General features: G+C 24.6%; 1 protein-coding gene across 2 annotated transcripts in view; it reads right to left on the bottom strand.

Moving 5' to 3' along the window:
• Positions 1–1,244: 1,244 nt before the first annotated feature.
• Positions 1,245–17,497, bottom strand: part of LOC117167854 (short-chain dehydrogenase/reductase family 16C member 6-like) — a 20,870-nt gene continuing 4,617 nt past the window's right edge. For both annotated transcript variants that reach the window (XM_033353064.1, XM_033353063.1), the window contains exons 2-8: positions 14,413–14,572; positions 14,107–14,261; positions 9,481–9,658; positions 7,331–7,460; positions 7,059–7,182; positions 4,977–5,102; positions 1,245–1,972 (exon numbers count right to left, since the gene is read on the bottom strand). In XM_033353064.1, the coding sequence (XP_033208955.1) occupies positions 1,903–1,972; positions 4,977–5,102; positions 7,059–7,182; positions 7,331–7,460; positions 9,481–9,658; positions 14,107–14,261; positions 14,413–14,553 (924 nt within the window). In that variant the 5' untranslated portion in view covers positions 14,554–14,572 and the 3' untranslated portion in view covers positions 1,245–1,902. The remainder of the gene's footprint in view (positions 1,973–4,976; positions 5,103–7,058; positions 7,183–7,330; positions 7,461–9,480; positions 9,659–14,106; positions 14,262–14,412; positions 14,573–17,497) is intronic.

Genomic DNA, 17,497 nt, shown 5'->3' with positions numbered 1-17,497 from the left:
GAAACTTAAATTGAAAATTAAAAGGTTTTCATATTGATCTTCCTGGTTGAAAAATCACCTTTTCAGGTTAAAAATGATCTTTTTTTGTTGAAAATTTAACTATTTTGTTAAAAATTAACTTTTACCCTGAAAATTCTTATTTTCCCTTGTAAAAAATTTTTGTTTTTAGTTGAAAATTCAACTGTTTGGTAGAAAATTGGTCGGTTTTGGTGGAAAATCAATCATTTTGGTTGAAAAAATAATATTTTTGGGTTAAAAATTATTTTTTTTGAAAATTCAACCACTTTGTATTTTTTTAAATTAGTTTTTTTTTGTTTTGAAACTTGTTTGAACTACGTTGTAATTGTTTGATCAAAAGTTCGTCTTTTTTGGTAGAAAATTAATCTTCTTGATAAAAAATGATTTTTGTTGAAAATTCATATTTTCGGGTGCAAAATTGAATTGATTTGTAGAAATTTCGCCTTTTCATTTGAAAATAAAACTGTATGCTTGAATTTTTTTTCGAAGGAAAATTAATCTTCCTGGTTGAAAAATCACTCACTTTTTTCTTGAAAATTCATATTTTTTAATTGAAAATTGAATTTTTTGATAGAAAGTTTGCTTTTTTAGTTGCCATTCAACTATTTGGTAGAAAATTTGTATTTTTTGGCTGAAAAATCACCTTTTTCAGTTGGAATTGATCGTTTTCGGTGAAAATTCAACTGTTCTGTAGACGATTCATTTTTTGGCTTGAAATTTGAACAGTTTGGTTCAAAATTACACTATTTAGGTGAAAATTCATATTTTAAAATAAAATAAATCTTTTTTGGTTGAAGATTAATTCTTTTTCATTTAAAAGTTTACTCTTATATTGTTGGTTCAGAATTAATCTTTTTAGTAGAAAATTCAACTATTATATTGAAAATGGACTTTTTCCTTAAAAATTCACTATTCGCGTTAAAATTATTTGGTTGAAAATTCATATTTTATGAAAAAGATCATCTTTTTGGTTGTAAATTCATTCTTTTTCATTAAAAAGTTTACTCTTGTATTTCTGGTTCAGAATCCATCCCTTTAGTAGAAAATTGAACTATTTTTACGAAAATTTCCTTTTTTTTTCTTAAAAATTCATATTTCCGCGTTGAAAACTCCATTGTTTCTTAGAAAATTCGCCTTTTTATTTGAAAATTCAACTGTTTGGTTGAAGGTTCATCTTTCAGTAGAAACGTCATATTTTGGTTGAAAATTTGATTAATAAATACGTCTTCAGTGATTAAAAAACTTCTTTGATTTATTTTTCGCATCACATACGTTTTGCCGTCTTCAACTTATTTTCTACCTAGAAACTCTTCTTAAAAACTAAAATTCAATTCAATTAAATTGTAAAAACGGTGCGAATATACTCTCTGAATTTTAAAGTTATATGACTGAAGATCCGCTCTAACTACAATAACTTAACTCTAGAATCAATGGGCAAGTTTTTTCACATTTATATGGTAAATGCGTAACTTTGAGTGATCGTATTTACCAAAAGATTATCTTATACAAATAAAAGTGCACTTTCAACAGTAAGATAAGATTCCCTGTTAAATTGTCATCTTATAAGCTTATTTTCATTCAGAAGATTCGACGATAAGATTAAAAATCACTCTTGAATTTCAAACATTTTCATCAGTCGATAAAAACTCACACTTCTAAAACAATCTTGGAACGGAACAATTATTAATATTATTAAAAACATAGATATTAACCAAATAATAAAATTTCGTACACACTCACACTTCACGTAATTTTTACAGTCATTTTTACAGAAATTAATAGTTTCTTGACATCAGACACAGATGGTCAACATTCAAATGTCGGTAATTTATGATTATTGTTCTAAATCAGTTTCGTTCAGTAGAAATGATTTATAATTTTGCATTAACTTTCGGCTTCGACTCCACTGTCCACAAAATCGATTACTTGAAGTATCGCTTTGTAGGGTAAAGTCCTGAAAAAATGGAAAAAATTAATTTTAGAATTTATAATACATAATTAAAATAATAATATTAAAAATATAGTATAATTTGAAAATTCGAAAATTGGACACGTTTAAGGGATTTCACAGTTTTTAAAAAATTTCTAGCGACTTTTTGTTAATTCGGAATTTTACACGGCAGTTGAAAGAATTTTCGACTGATTAAAAATATTTCAGGGAATTTTCGAAAAGAATTAAAATTCGGGATTGAAACAAGAAATTTTTGAGAAGAAGAATCAGAGCTCTGTCTCGGAACAGGGAATTTTGAAATTCAAGTACATTCTAAGTTGGAACAGGAAATTTTGGTATTTTAACAAATTCTTAGTTGAAACTGAACATTTTCCCAAATAATTAAAGTTCTGAGATGGAACTAGAAATTTTTCCAAAGAATTAAAATTCTGGATTAGAACAGGGAATTTTTCACCAGAGAATTTTGAAATTTGAATAAATTCTAAGTTGGAACAGGGAATTTGGAAATTTTAACAAATTCAGGTGTGAGTTGGAACTGAAAATTTTCCAAAAGAATCTAAATTCTGAATTGGAGCAGGGAATTTTTCATAAGAATGATAATTCTCCTTGGAACAGGAAATTTTCACTTTAAATAAATTTTAAGTTGGAACAAGGAATTTTCAAATTTTAACAAATTCTGAGTTGGGACTGAAAACTTTCACAAAGAATTAAAATTCTGAATTTGGAGCAGGGACTTTTTCAAAGGAGTTATAATTCTCATTGGAACAGGCAATTTTGAAATTTAAATAAATTCTGATTTGGAGTTGAAACTGAAAGTTGGAACTGAAAATTTTCCCAGAGAATTAAAATTCTGAATTGGAGCAGGGAATTTTCACTTTAAATAAATTCTAAGTAGGAACAAGGAATTTTCAAATTTTAACGAATTCTGAGTAGGAACTGAAAACTTTCCCAAAGAATTAAAATTCTGGATTGGAACAGGGAATTTTCGAAATTTTAACAAATGCTGGTGTGAGTTGGAACTAAAAAATTTTCATAGACGATTAAAATTGTGGACTGGAGCAGGGACTTTTTCAAAAGAATTAAAATTCTGGATTGGAACAGGGAATTTTTTAACAGAGAATTTTGGAAATTTAAATAAATTTTAAGTTGAAACAGGGAATTTTGAAATTTTAACCATTTCTAGAGTGAGTTGGAATTGGACACTTTTCCAAGGAATTAAAATTCTGATTTGGAGGAGGGAATTTTTAAAAAAATTATATTTCTCTTTGGAGTAGGGAATTTTTTAATTTAAATAAATTCTGAGTTGGAGCAGGAGATTTTCAAATTTAAACAAATTCTGAGTTGGGACTGAAAACTTTCACAAAGAATTAAGATTGTGGATTGGAACAGGGAATTTTTGAAATTTTAACAAATGCTGGTGTGAGTTGGAACTAAAAAATTTTCATAGAGAATTAAAATTGTGGACTGGAGCAGGGAATTTTCACTTTAAATAAATTCTAAGTTGGAACAAGGAATTTTCAAATTTTAACAAATTCTGAGTAGGAACTGAAAACTTTCCCAAAGAATTAAAATTCTGGATTGGAACAGGGAATTTTTGAAATTTTAACAAATGCTGGTGTGAGTTGGAACTAAAAAATCTTCATAGAGAATTAAAATTGTGGACTGGGGCAGGGACTTTTTCAAAAGAATTATAATTCTACTTGGAACAGGGAATTTTCACTTTAAATAAATTCTAAGTTGGAACAAGGAATTTTTAAATTTAAACAAATTCTGAGTTGGGACTGAAAACTTTCCCAAAGAATTAAAATTCTGGATTGGAACAGGGAATTTTTGAAATTTTAACAAATGCTGGTGTGAGTTGGAACTAAAAAATCTTCATAGAGAATTAAAATTGTGGACTGGGGCAGGGACTTTTTCAAAAGAATTATAATTCTACTTGGAACAGGGAATTTTCACTTTAAATAAATACTAAGTTGGAACAAGGAATTTTTAAATTTAAACAAATTCTGAGTTGGGACTGAAAACTTTCACAAAGAATTAAAATTGTGGATTGGAACAGGGAATTTTTGAAATTTTAACAAATGCTGGTATGAGTTGGAACTGAAAATTTTCATAGAGAATTAAAATTGTGGGCTGAAGCAGGGACTTTTTCAAAAGAATTAAAATTGTGGATTGGAACAGGGAATTTTTCAACAGAGAATTTTGGAACACGGAATTTTCAAATTTAAATAAATTCTGAGTTGGAACAGAGAGATTTGAAATTTTAACAAATTCTGAGTTGGAACCGAATATTTTTCCAACGAATAAAATTATGAATTATAACATGGAATTTTTCAAAAGAATTAAAATTCTGACTGCGAACAGTGAATTCTGAAATTTAACTTTTGAGTTGGAACTGGAATTTTTCCAAACGTATAGTTCTTAGTTGGAATCAGGAATTTAAAAAAAAATCATAATTTTGAATTGCAATATGACTATTAGGGATGAAAAATTCTCTCTTCTTATTTTAGAAATTTTTCCTGTTATGAAAGGCGGAAATTAATGTTAAAAAAAATGAAAAATCACTCTAGTGACTATCCTATCAATTTTAAAATTATTATAAACAATGCAATGCTGATCGTTTTTTCTAAAAAAAACAGCTATATTGTGCACAAATTCAAAAAATGATTCATTATATTTTTAGCATCATTTATTTATATTATTACTCGAAGGTGATGTTTAGTCTATTTAAGAATAGCCTGAAATAATTTGTCAAAGCTTTCTGATTAAAAAAAAATTAAATCCCTAGAAACTTGCACCATTACGAGATTTCTTGTCCTCTTATGAAGTTGCTTTCAAAAATGAAAAAAATATTCATTATAAACTCGCGATAAACTTGTATCCATATTCCAAGTAAATTGTTTTAAAAATTGGAAAATGTGAGTATTAACCCTAAATTTGAAAGGTTTTCAATTAAATGCATAAAGTTAATTCGATTTCGAAAATTTAATAATTTGTTAATACGAACCTAACAAACGTGCTGACTGTTAACCAATAACTAGGAATAGTAATTTCCATTTGATTCCTTCTCTGTGCGCTTATTATTTGATCAGCAGCTTCGTGCGGCTTAACCAGCGCCAAAAGATTCGGGAATCTAAAATTAAAAGAAGAATTAAAAATCATTTGAGAAAAATAGAATCTATTTTTAAATTTATATTTGTCATTTCCCCACCTTTGATCCAACACTCTAGTCTGCTTTTAACAAAATTAACGTATTCATTAAAATTTGTTACTAAATTAAGGTAAATTTGATATTAAAAAATATATGTTAATTATAATATTAATATAATCTTCGTATTTATTTATTTTATCCACATTGAAGCATTTCTTTATTCATTCATTTTTTTTATTATAAATTTTTTTTGTTCGAAATTTCACTATTAAGTCTTTTAAAATTGCAAATTTTTATTGAAAGCCTTGTTAATCAGTTTTTAAATTAATAATTTTTTATTTAAATATTCTAATTTTTGGGTTGAATTTTAGTCAATTTGAAATTGAATATTTTTATATTTAAATATTCGAAATTGATTGCTTTCAGTCTTAAACGTACAAATCGTTTTTAAATTCTATGAAATCGTAAAATATCAAATTGAAAGACTTGATAGTTCGCGCAAAAAAAAAGTTTAAATGATTTATATTTTTAAAATTTTGAATTAAATTCCCCAGAATAAATTCAAAATAATGAAAAAATTAAGACAATAATTGGTCAATTTACAGCCCTAAAAATTAGAAGATTTTAGAAAAAGGCATTGAAAATTTAATTATTGTTTACGAAATATCTACCATTATGGAAAATTCCATAATATTAGTCAGTGCCTATTTATTATTTGAAAACATCCCTAAATGTTGATAGTTTCATATTCAAATAAAAAAATTCGAATTGAAAGGCTAAAATTCTGCAATTTCAAACACTGGAACCATATGCATCAATCTTGTTGCATTCTTTTTTTATTTTTTTATTTTCAATCGTTAAAAAAATCAAATTTTTGATTGAAGATTGAAAAAAAATATCATTTAAATTAAAAAAATATTTGTTTGAAAAATTTCGATAAATAATAAAATAGTAAATAATATTCTAAATGAAGTGTTAGAAATTACATGATTTGAAGCTAAAAAGTTAAAAATAGTGTTTTTCAAAATCAAAGTGTATAAAAATTAAACTATCTGAAATTGATATCTCGTTAATTTAATTATTTCTTTCATTTTGAAACATTACCATTTTAAATTTGTGAAATTTCATGCTGAACGCAAGCTTCTTATTTTTCCTTTCAAAAGTTAAAATTTTTCACTTAAAATGGTAATGGTTCAATTTTTATAAGGTTAATTAACAATTCAAAAAATTGTTTTTTTTTTCTAAATTTAAGGTTGCTCTAAATAATTAAAGTTGTAAGGGATTGAGTATAAAAAAAAGGTTTTAATAATTTTTGCTAATTATTTTTTCACTTTTAATATTACCCATTTATAATTACTTCATTTTTAACGGTTTTTTTTGTTTAGAATAATTTAATTTTAAAAGTTTATGATTGAACATTTTTCCACTTTGAATAGTAAAAATGACGGCGAATTTATTTTCTCATCTCAGAAAAATTTGTCTAATCAATGTTAATGTTAAATTAATTAATTGATTAAATTTATCGCTTTGAATTGAAATTTATTTTAATTATTCCATTCTGAATGCTTTCAATTAAAAATAATACAATTTCAGTTCCTACGAATTTGAAAAATATAATTTTTGAAATTTTAATCTAAAATCATTCAATTTTGAGATTATTCAATTAAAAATGAAACTGTTCAATTTTGAACGCTTTGAAATAGAAATTATACAACTTCAAGTCCTTTCTAATGAAATTGACCAATTACAAAAAATTTGGTCTGAACAAATCATCAAATATGTTGTTTTTTAAATTTTCAAACGCTTAAAATTCGAAATGACTAATTATTGTTTTTAAAATGTTGTAATTTTTATATTTAAAACTTATTTTAATGATGGATTTTAAAATTATTTATGCTTTTTAATCTAATTTAATAATTTACTTTTTGTTTCTCTTACCTCGATTTTGGTTTTTTGCAAAGTCCGGTATCGACCATATAAGGATAAATGGTGGTGAATTTGATATTGTTTATTTTGTTGGGACTTATTTGACGAATTTCCTCACATATTGAATCCATAATTCCTGAGAAATATAATTTGTTGAATTAATTGTTTGTTAATAAAATTTTTTTTATATAATTATAGTAGTAGATAAGTAGAAAAACTTCCCGGAACTAAATAGAAAAAACAAATTTATATTTTCTGTTTTGGAAAACTTGAAAAAAACTGACCTCTAACTGCGTATTTTGTTGCACAATACGGCACCAAATTCGGAAGTCCTACGATACCAGCCATTGACGATAAAGCCACCACATGTCCGTGATTTTTTTCAATCATACTAGGCAAAAATGCTTGCAGCATCTGAAACATAATAATTTGTAATGTAAGTTTTATTGTGAAGTTTTAAAATGATTGAACAATAATTTGAAGGATTTGAAACCAAAATCTAGAATTGTGAAGATTTTGAAATAATATTTTGAAGCTTTTAAGGATTTGATTTTTTTCAGGTTCCAGTCAAAATTTAAATGGATTTTTTTTCACAACTTAATTTTAAGAAAAGATTTTAAAACATTTCTATTAATTTGTTTAAATGTCGGAAAAGAATTTTAGAAAACAATTCGCACACGTTTAAGTCATACATAGAAGTCTTGAAAATGTACAAAAAATATTTTTTAACTTAAAAAGATTGCAACAGATTTAGAATATTTAAAGTGACTATTTGGAAAAATAAATTTGACGAGAATGATTAAAAATATTTTTAAACATTGTAAAAGATTTACGAAATTTTCAAAAAGCAATACTTTCTTGAGAAGACTAGGAAAATTATGTTTATATAACCTTAAAGTAAATAAATACAAAAATTTTGTTTGAAAATTAATTCTTTTCGATTTAAAATTGCATCCCTCTTGATGCAAATTTCATCTTCTTTTATTAAAATTGCAAATATTTAGTTGAAATGCAAAATTTTTTTTGCTTGTGGATTCAACTATATTATTGAAAATTCTTTTTTTTTTATGCATTCAACTTTTTTGAGAACTGATCGAAAATTAATTTTATTTTTAGTTGAGGATTTTACAATTTTGTAGAAAAATAGTATTTTTTTATGAATTCAACTTTTTTTGTTTCTAAATCCTCTTTTTGAATTGAAATATCTATTATAACATTTTTGGTGAGAAATAATTTTTTCAATTCAACTATTTGTTTAAAGATTAACTTTTTTTATTAAAAATTTGATTTAACATATTTAAAATTTTCAAAAATATTTTTGAATTTTCTGGAGAATCTGAGGAATATTATATTTATAAAAAATCTTAAATACAAGTAAACAAATAAATCTAAAAAATAGTAAATAGTTATTATTTTTTAATTTGAAAAATTAAACTTTTTAAAAATATATTTTTAAAAATGTTTGGAAAATATACAAAACTAATATTAAATTAAAAAGATTTGAACAAATTTTAAATAAAAAGTCGATTTTTTAAGATTTCAAACAGAAGGTTTAGAAGCTTTTTAAGAATTTTGTAAGGCTTCAAGAGAATAAAAAATAATTTTTATTTAGGTCTTAATTTGAAGATGAATCTTAAAATTCGTATACCCATGATTTTCTCTGGAAGTTTAAAAATTAATCTCTCTTTGAAAATAGAATGAAAATTGTTTTTGATAGAAAATAAATCTAGGTATCTAATTTAAAATTTGAAAATTCACCTAAAAGTAATAACGCAAAAATAAAATTCGAATAAGTTTAAGAGATATTTAGAAGTTTTGAAAAGATAATAATAAAGTTTCAACAAATTTAAAATAAAATGTTGAATTGGAAATCGCAAACAAAAGATTTAGAAGCGTTTTAAGAATTTTTCAAGGTTTCAAGAGAACAATTAAATAATTTTTAATTTACGTTTCAGTTTGAAGATGAGTCTTAAAATTCTCAAATGCGGTTATTTTTTCTGAAAGAAAGTTTAAAAATGAAACTCTGTTTAAAAATAGAATGAAAAATATTTTTGGTTCGAAATAAATCTGTGAACATAATTTAACATGTTGGCACTCAACCAAAAGTAATAACCCTATAATAGAATTCGAATAAATTTACGAGATATTTAAAAGTTTTGAAATAGTAAAAATAATAAAAATTTTAACAAATTAAAATTTTTGAAGATTTCAAAAAGAGGATTTAAAAGCTTTGTAAGATTTTTTAAAGGTCTCAAGAGAACAAAAAAATCATTTTTATTTTTAGTTTTGATTTGAAGATAAGTCTTAAAATTCGTATATCCAGATATTTTTTCTGGAAGGAGGTTTAAAAATTAAACTGCGTTTAAAAATAAAATAAAAAATGTTTTTGGTAGAAAATAAATCTGTGTATATAATTTAACATTTTTTAACTCACCCAGAAGTGCGACATGAGATTGACGTCGACTAGCTTTCTAATCTCTTCCGGTGTGTGGGTGAGGAAAGAGTGGCAGGGCATGATACCAGCATTATTTACGAGAATAGTAACATTTCCAACTTCTTCTCTGACTTTTTCGGCAGTTTCCAAAACTTCATCTCTGCTAGATACGTCGCATCTAAAAGTCGTAAAAATTAATTTAAAATTATTCAATTAAATAGAAATTTATATCAAATTTTGGATTTTAGTCCATCTCTTGAATGATTTTTTTAAAAATTAATTTAAAAAGATAATGTTTAAAAATGGCCGAAATTGAAAAAAAAAAAGAATTTGGAAGATTTTAGGACGGATTTTTTAGTTTTTCTGAATTTTTCCAAAACTTGTGAGAAAAATCAAATAATTTGAAAAGTTATTTAGTAATTAAAAAAAAAACAATTTTAATAAAAAAATTGAAACAAAATATATATAATATAAATAAAATATATTTTTTCTTAACATTATACGGAAAATTTTAATTGATCCTTTTTTATTTTGAAAAATTAATTTTAAGGAAACATTTAAAAAGATATCAAATGTTTTCCTGCAATTTAGAAAGGATTTAAGAGAATAAAAACATGTTCTTAATATTCTTAAGTATCTTAAGAAAATTTTAACTGATTTTTATTTTACGAAATTTATGTTTAGAGAATATTTGAAGATATTGAAAATATTTAAAAATATTCTAAAAGATTTTCAAAAGAAATATACTTCTCTTATTTTCAGTATCTTTGTGCAAGTTTGTTACACAAATTGACTATGTTTTTTTAAAATAGATTTTTGAAAAATACTTTTTTAAAAGACTTTTCGTGCAATTCTGTTTAAAAAATTTCATAAATAATTAAAATTTTATCAAATTTAAGCAAAATGTGGATTTTTTAAAGATTTTTAAATACAGTGTTAAATTTTTTTAAAGATTTTGAAAGTTAATATTCAAGACAATAAAGAAAATTTCTTAGGATTCACGGGAATATTTAAAGTAATTCTTTATTTTGAAAAGGTAATTTTCAAAGAATATTTAAAAAGCTTTTTAAACATTACAAAAGATTTCCAAAATTTTCAAAAACGATTATGATTAATTTCAAGACAATTTTGGGAATATTCGATTTAGTTTAGAAGATATTTAGGAATCTCAGAAGTTTTGAAGAGATTAAAAATATTTCGAAAGTGAAGAATTTCCGAAAATGGAAAAAATATTCTTTTATTTTTTCCAGGCGTCAAAAACCTCTAAATATATTTTTAATTGACTTAATTTTTTTAATGAAATTTGGTCAAATTCTATAAAATAAAAAAAATAAGTCTGGATAGTATTTGGACGTATCGGAAATCTTCAAACCGAAAATTATATTTATCTAACCTTAAAGTAAACTAATAAAGAAACTTAAAGTATAAATATTTATACTAAATTTACATTTTATATTAAAAACTTATTTTCCCTTTAAATTGTAATTTGTTTAAAATTGTTTTTCTTTCTCAACTAAAAAATACTTTTTGAATCAAAATTCTTCATTTTTCTTTGAAAATTCATCTTTTTTTATTAATTAAAATTTCATGTAAATCTTGTAAATTGACTTTTTTCTTGAGAATTTATATATCCCGGTTAAAAAATTAATCGTTTTGTATGAAATTCATCCATTTTGGAAAATATTTAATCTTTTTGGGTTAAAAATTAATCTTTTTTGGTTATGCCATTTTTTTTTGTAAATTTGTGTTTTTTCTTATTAAAATATCAACTGTGACATTTTTCGCTCGGCATTTATCTTGTTTTTTTTTGAAAATTAAACTATTGAGTTGAAGATTTTTTGCTGAAATTTTTATTTGACATACCTGAAATGTTCAAAAATCCTTTTGTATTTTCTCAAGAATCTTAGGATAATTATAATAATGTTCTCTCAAAAACAAAAAACTAAGTAAGCCTAAAAATTAGATAGTGATTCGAAATTTTTATTTTGCATTAAAAATTATTCCCCGCTCAAATTGAAAATCAACACACTCGCGTAGCGTGCAATTGATGATGCTAAGTTTTTAAAAGTCTCATTCATAAAATCTCGCATACATTGTTGTCGTAAACTGAATAATTGGTTGCAGCACCGCGTAAATACGACTTAAGTGGATGTACCGGCCACTTAAGGGGCCATCCATAAATTACGTAACACAATTATCGGCTAATTCCCCCCCCCCCCCCCTTATGTTATGCTTTTTCCTACTTTTCCCTTTAGTATCTAGCTGGTATCGATAGAAATAGTATTATAAAAATGTACATTATAATTTTAATGATTCCACTAGCAACTAATTAAATAAAAAATAAAAGCGATTTACTACTACCCGGCCGAGAAAATAGTCAAATTTGGACATTTTGTCATAATATTGAACAACAGGAAACCTATTTTTTAAACTTGGCTAGGGGAGAGGAAAACTGCAGAAAACCACTTTCTGAATTCAGCCGGTGAAGAATATACATTAAATTATTAAGTAAAAATTACAGGTCACCTAGTTCGAGACCGAATTTATGTATCCCAACTAAAAAAAAACCTAATGTTTTTTGCAGTTTTTCAAATATTTTATAAGAAGTTTGATCCATATTTTACAAAATGCATTTATTTTCTAGATAATAAATATTTAGATCGGATTTTCTTTTAAGCTAATGAGATATGTGAGTCTATATTTTAAAAATTACGCTTTGGGGCAATATTGCAAGATTTCTACGTTGATTTATGATCGCAGAAATTACAGTTTATGCAAAATTATGAGTGATAAAATTGATTTCTGAATGTTTCTAAACATTATTGATAGTACAGAAAATTTTAATTATAATGATTTTTTAATATTTCACCGGTAACAAATAAAAATACCGGTACCGGCAATAAGATTTATGTGAAAATTGGAAAAAGGTTTAGGTTTTATTTTAAAATCATAATTTTAAGTTTTAAACACTTCAAAAGATTTTGATTCAAATGTATATTTTACAAGAGAATTAAAATTTTTAATTCGGAGTAATTTAGAAAGATATTTAGAAATTTTGAAAAAAATGTACAATTTCAAAAAATTTGAATTGAAATGTAGATTTTTTAAGATTTCGACATAAAATTTTTAAACTTTCTAAGGATCTAGGAAGGTTTGAATATTATAAACAAAATTTCTTTAAAATTTGTGGAAAATGTTTTTAATGTTTTTTTTTTAGAAAAGTAATTTTAAAAGAATATTTAAAAAGATTCTTAAACATTTAAAAAGAGTTCAAAAATTGACAAAAAAGAATCTGGGAGATTTTAAGGCAGTTGTTTTGATTTTTAAAGATTTTTCAAAGATTTAAGAATAATTAATTCAAGTTAGTTTAAAAGATGTTTGAAAATTTATCTCTTGAATAAAAACTTAATTTTTTGGTTAACGATGCAACTGTTTGATTGAAAATAATCTGCTTTGTGATAGAAAAAATAGGTATTTAGTTGGAAATTCATCTTCTTTTTGTTCAAAATTCAATTACTTGGTTGAAAATTGATCTATTTAGTTTAAAATTCAGTTTTTGGTTGAAAATTAATCTTTTTTGTTTGACTATTTAAATACTTTGTTTAAAACTGATCTTTAAGTGTTGAAAGTTCAACTGCTTTGGTAGAAACTTCATTTATTTTTTTGGCTAATAATCCAACTGCTTGATTAAAAATTAATATTTGTTGGTTAAGAATTCAACCATTTTTTTAATTGTATTTTTTTTGGTTGAACTCAACTGTTTTTTATTTTAATTAAAATCTTCCTTCGTTCAAATCCAATTTCTTTTGGCTTAAATAATAAAACTTTTCGTTGACAATTTATCTTTTTTGTTCAAAATTCAACTAGTTGGTTAAAAAATTTACTAATTTGATGAAGGTTTTGTTTTGGTTAAGAATTAATTTTTTCAACTGAAAATTAAACTATCCCATTCTTTGTTAAAATTTTATATTCCTAATTATGAATTCATCTATTTTGTTGAAATTTCGTATTTTTTTATTGAATCCAATGATTTTTTATTTAAAATAAAAATATTTTTTTGTTAAAATATTACAATTTTTCTTGAAAATTCATATTTTTGGGTTAAAAAATCAAATTATTTAAAAATTAATTTGGTTGAGGATACAAATCTTTTATTGAACAATTATATTTTAAGGTTGAAAAATTTAACCTTTTTTCATAAAGTTCATTTCATTTAGTAAAAATTCCATTTATTTGCTTAAAAATGGAACTGGTTGGTTTAAAATAAACTGTTTTCTTGAAATTGTATTTTGATATATTCTAAGATATTCAAAAATAAAAAATAAATATATTTGTGGTTGATTCTTGAACTTATTAGTTTCTCTACTTAAAATATATCTTTTTTTAAATTAAATAAAATCTAATTTCTTATGAACTATTTTATGTGCAACAAAATCAGAACACAAAAAAGGTACCAAATCAAAATCAGATTTTCAACCACTTTCTTTCTATGTCTCTAATAAACCGAAAAGAAGGTAGTGAAAAATCTAATTTTGATTTGTGAACTTTATTTGTTTCTAAGTTCGGTCAATAAAATAGTGCTTAAGATTAAAAATTTAATTGGAATTCGTAAAGAAAAAATCATACTTGTATGCGAAAGATCTGGCTGCTCCTTGCTTCTTAATTTCATTTGCAGTCTCCTCGTTTCCTTCCTGATTAATATCCCAGCAAACTACAGTAGCTCCCAAGGATGCGTATCGCACGGCTAATTCCCTTCCAATTCCATGGCCAGCTCCTGTTACCTGTTTGGAATTAAAAAAATTAAATTAAATAAAAATTATTTTCGAAAAAAAATCCTGAGACTCAAACTGAATTTTAATCTTGTAGTTGAGGTCAATGATGTAAATTAGACCGTCTCTATTCTGAACCATTCTAGATACGAGGTTTTATTACCAGTACAATCTCTCCAGCGACGCTTTTTTCCTCGGCTGGAACGAAAAATCGGTATATGCTCTCGAAGAGGTAAAAAATTATCTTTAGAAATAATAATAATACATCGGCGACGATGATCACCCCTCCATACGCATTAACCATGGCTAAGTTGAATTTTTCCCTAAAAAAATTAATTAATATTGTTAGCCTTATTTTCACTTACACTATACAGAAAAAAAGTATACACCAGATCCCCGATTTAGTAACAGTGTTATAACAGCCTGAACCCTTTCCAATTGAATTGCATAATATTGCGCAATATACTCGACTGAGTACTCGCGCACTGCGATCCTGTCGAGGCAAGATTCGCAACCTTCTCTCGCCCCGTCATCTGAGAAACTGCGTGGACCAGAAATTCTAGGAATTACAAAACCGGGGTTTGCGAAATAGGGGTTCTGGTGTAGTTCCATTTTTTACAAAGAAACAAAACTGAACCATAATCGGTTCATATTCAAAAATAGGAATATTGAAAGCAGTTTAATTATTCTTTAATTTTTACATTGATCATGAGACTGAAAATTAGGGTGGTTCAACATTTTTTTTTAAATTTTCATGCATACAACTGTGTTATAACATGTACCAAAGAAACCCTGTAAGGGAAAAAGTTGGGTTTATCAACTTTTGGCACTAATGATTTTTTTTTGTGTTTTTTTAAATTAAAAATTGTTTTTAATACATAAAATACAATTAATTATTGTTTGTAGCAACTTTTGTTTTAATTCTTCAGGCAGAGAGAAGCAAGACTCTTTTTAATTTAAAAGAAATTATTGTTTGAAGAATGTACTATTACCTATAAAAATATTCTTTTGGAATAATTCTAAAATGTTGCAGTTTTTCCTTAAATTTCCCACATTTCGTCCACTTTTCAATTATAGAAAGGTAATAATTTATTTAAGTTAATAAAAAGAATTGTTTAATCAATTTATTTTTATTTTTAATAGTATTCTTTTTAAATGATGCTAGAAAGTTGTGTTTCTTTATCAAATTTTCTACTTTTTGTCTATTCTTCACCCAGAGCGAGGAGATTATTAATGCACTTTAACAAAAATAATTTTTTCAACAAATTATTATTGCTTGTAACTATTTTATATAGAAACGCTAGATAGTGGCAGTTTTTCCCAAAATTTTCCACTTTTTGTCAACTTTTAATGCAGAGCAAGGTAATTATTAATGCAATTTAACTAATATAATTGTTTAAACAATTTATCCTTGTGTATAACTATCTTCTCTTAGAGTAATGCTAGCAAATAATGGGGGTTTCCTAAATTTTCACCTTTTCGGTGACTTTTAAGTAAGGAATGAATAATAAATATTAATATCAATTTAAACAAAATGGCTCTCAGTAACTATTCGAAGGAAAAATTGTATTTTATTTCATCCATATAGAGAATTTGAAGAATATTTCTAATATCTGTTTTCTTTTCAAAAAAACATATTAAAGAAGGGAAAGAGATTGTTTAAAAAATGATTCTCTCTAATGTTTATTTATTATTTGTTCATTACTAAAAACCCAAAGAAAAGATAAAAAGTTCAGAAAACCCGTAGCTTTCTAACAATTATCTAAGAGAAGATTGTTATATACAATAATAAATTGCTTAACCAATTATGTTTTCCAACTTGCATGAATTATTATATCACTAAGTGAAAAGTGAAAAAAATGGTTGAAGAGTTGCAACTAGCTAGCGTTATTATAGAAGACAGTTATGAAGAATAATAATTGGTGTAAACAATTATGTTTGCTAAATTGCACTTATTATTACCTCATTCTAAGTAAAAAGTAAGAAAAAAGTTGGAAATTTAAGGAAAAAGCAACTTTCTAGCATTTTTTAAAGAGAATATTATTAAAAATAATAACAACTTGTTTAAACATTTGGTATTGTAAACTTTAAAGAACTATTATCTTATTTTAATTGAAAAATAGACTTAGAAAAATCATATTTTTGTCTTAAACATTCAACCATTGTTGAAAAAATTCAACTATTTTGTTGAAAGCTGAACTGCTTTATGAAAAATTCGTTTCTTTGGTTGAAAATTTACCTATTTTGTTGAATTTTGTTTCAAATTATTTTTCCTAACTAAAAAATTTACTATACCACTTTTGGTTGAAAATTTAGATTTTTTAGATGTATTTTGTTAAAAATTGGTCTTTTTTGATAAAAAATAAGTAGTTTTTTTGTTAAAATGAAACTGGTTGAAAATTAATCCGTTTTAGATGAGAATTCAAGTATTTTAATGGAAAATCGTTTTTTTTTATATAAATTAATTTGCTTTTTATTTAAACTAAAAATTATTGTTCGTTGAGATGCCAACATGTTATCATTTAAGTTGAAAATGCGTCCTTAGGTTGAAAATTCAACCCTTGGGATAAGAGTTAAACTACTTTCTTAAAAAATACTTTTTGTTGTTTCAAAATTCGTAATGCTAGTTGAAAATTTATCTTTTGAGTTGAAAATTGAACTATTTAGTTAAAAAATTGTTTCTTTTTCATGTTAAAAATTCATGTTTTTAACTTAAAATTGAGCTATTGGGTGAAAAATTCAATTGTTTGATTGGAAATTAACGTTTTTGTTTCAAATTCATATTTTTGGGTTTAAAATTCAACTGTTTTGGAGAAAATAATTTTTTTTATAAATTGAAAATTACTGTATGCAATGAAAATTGAACTATTCAACATTCGGTTAAAAATTAATAATTTTAGTTTAAAAAATTCAACTTTTTGGTTGAAAATTCATGTATATTGTTAAAAATTCGTCTCTTTGGTTCAATTCAACTATTTTTATTCATAATCGCTATTTGTATATTTTACATTGCCTCATACTTTTTCACAGAATTTAAAAAAAGTATTTTGGAACACCCCATGCTGGTTTTAAAAAATAAAATTATGCATTTTTTTGGAAAATCTACGGAAGTCAAAAAATTCATTAGCAATGGATTTTTAAGAAATAAAATAAAGATTATCTTTACAAAAAACTGACTTGTGGTATTCAGTGTGTTATAAATATTAGTAAATTTATGAAAATATGATTGATTTTTTTAAATCGTTGTA

This window comes from Belonocnema kinseyi, chromosome 2 (assembly GCF_010883055.1).
Source record: "Belonocnema kinseyi isolate 2016_QV_RU_SX_M_011 chromosome 2, B_treatae_v1, whole genome shotgun sequence".
NCBI lineage: Eukaryota > Metazoa > Arthropoda > Insecta > Hymenoptera > Cynipidae > Belonocnema > Belonocnema kinseyi.
The sequence above is the reverse complement of the archived record's forward strand: the minus strand, read 5'-3'. Positions and strand labels throughout refer to the sequence as shown.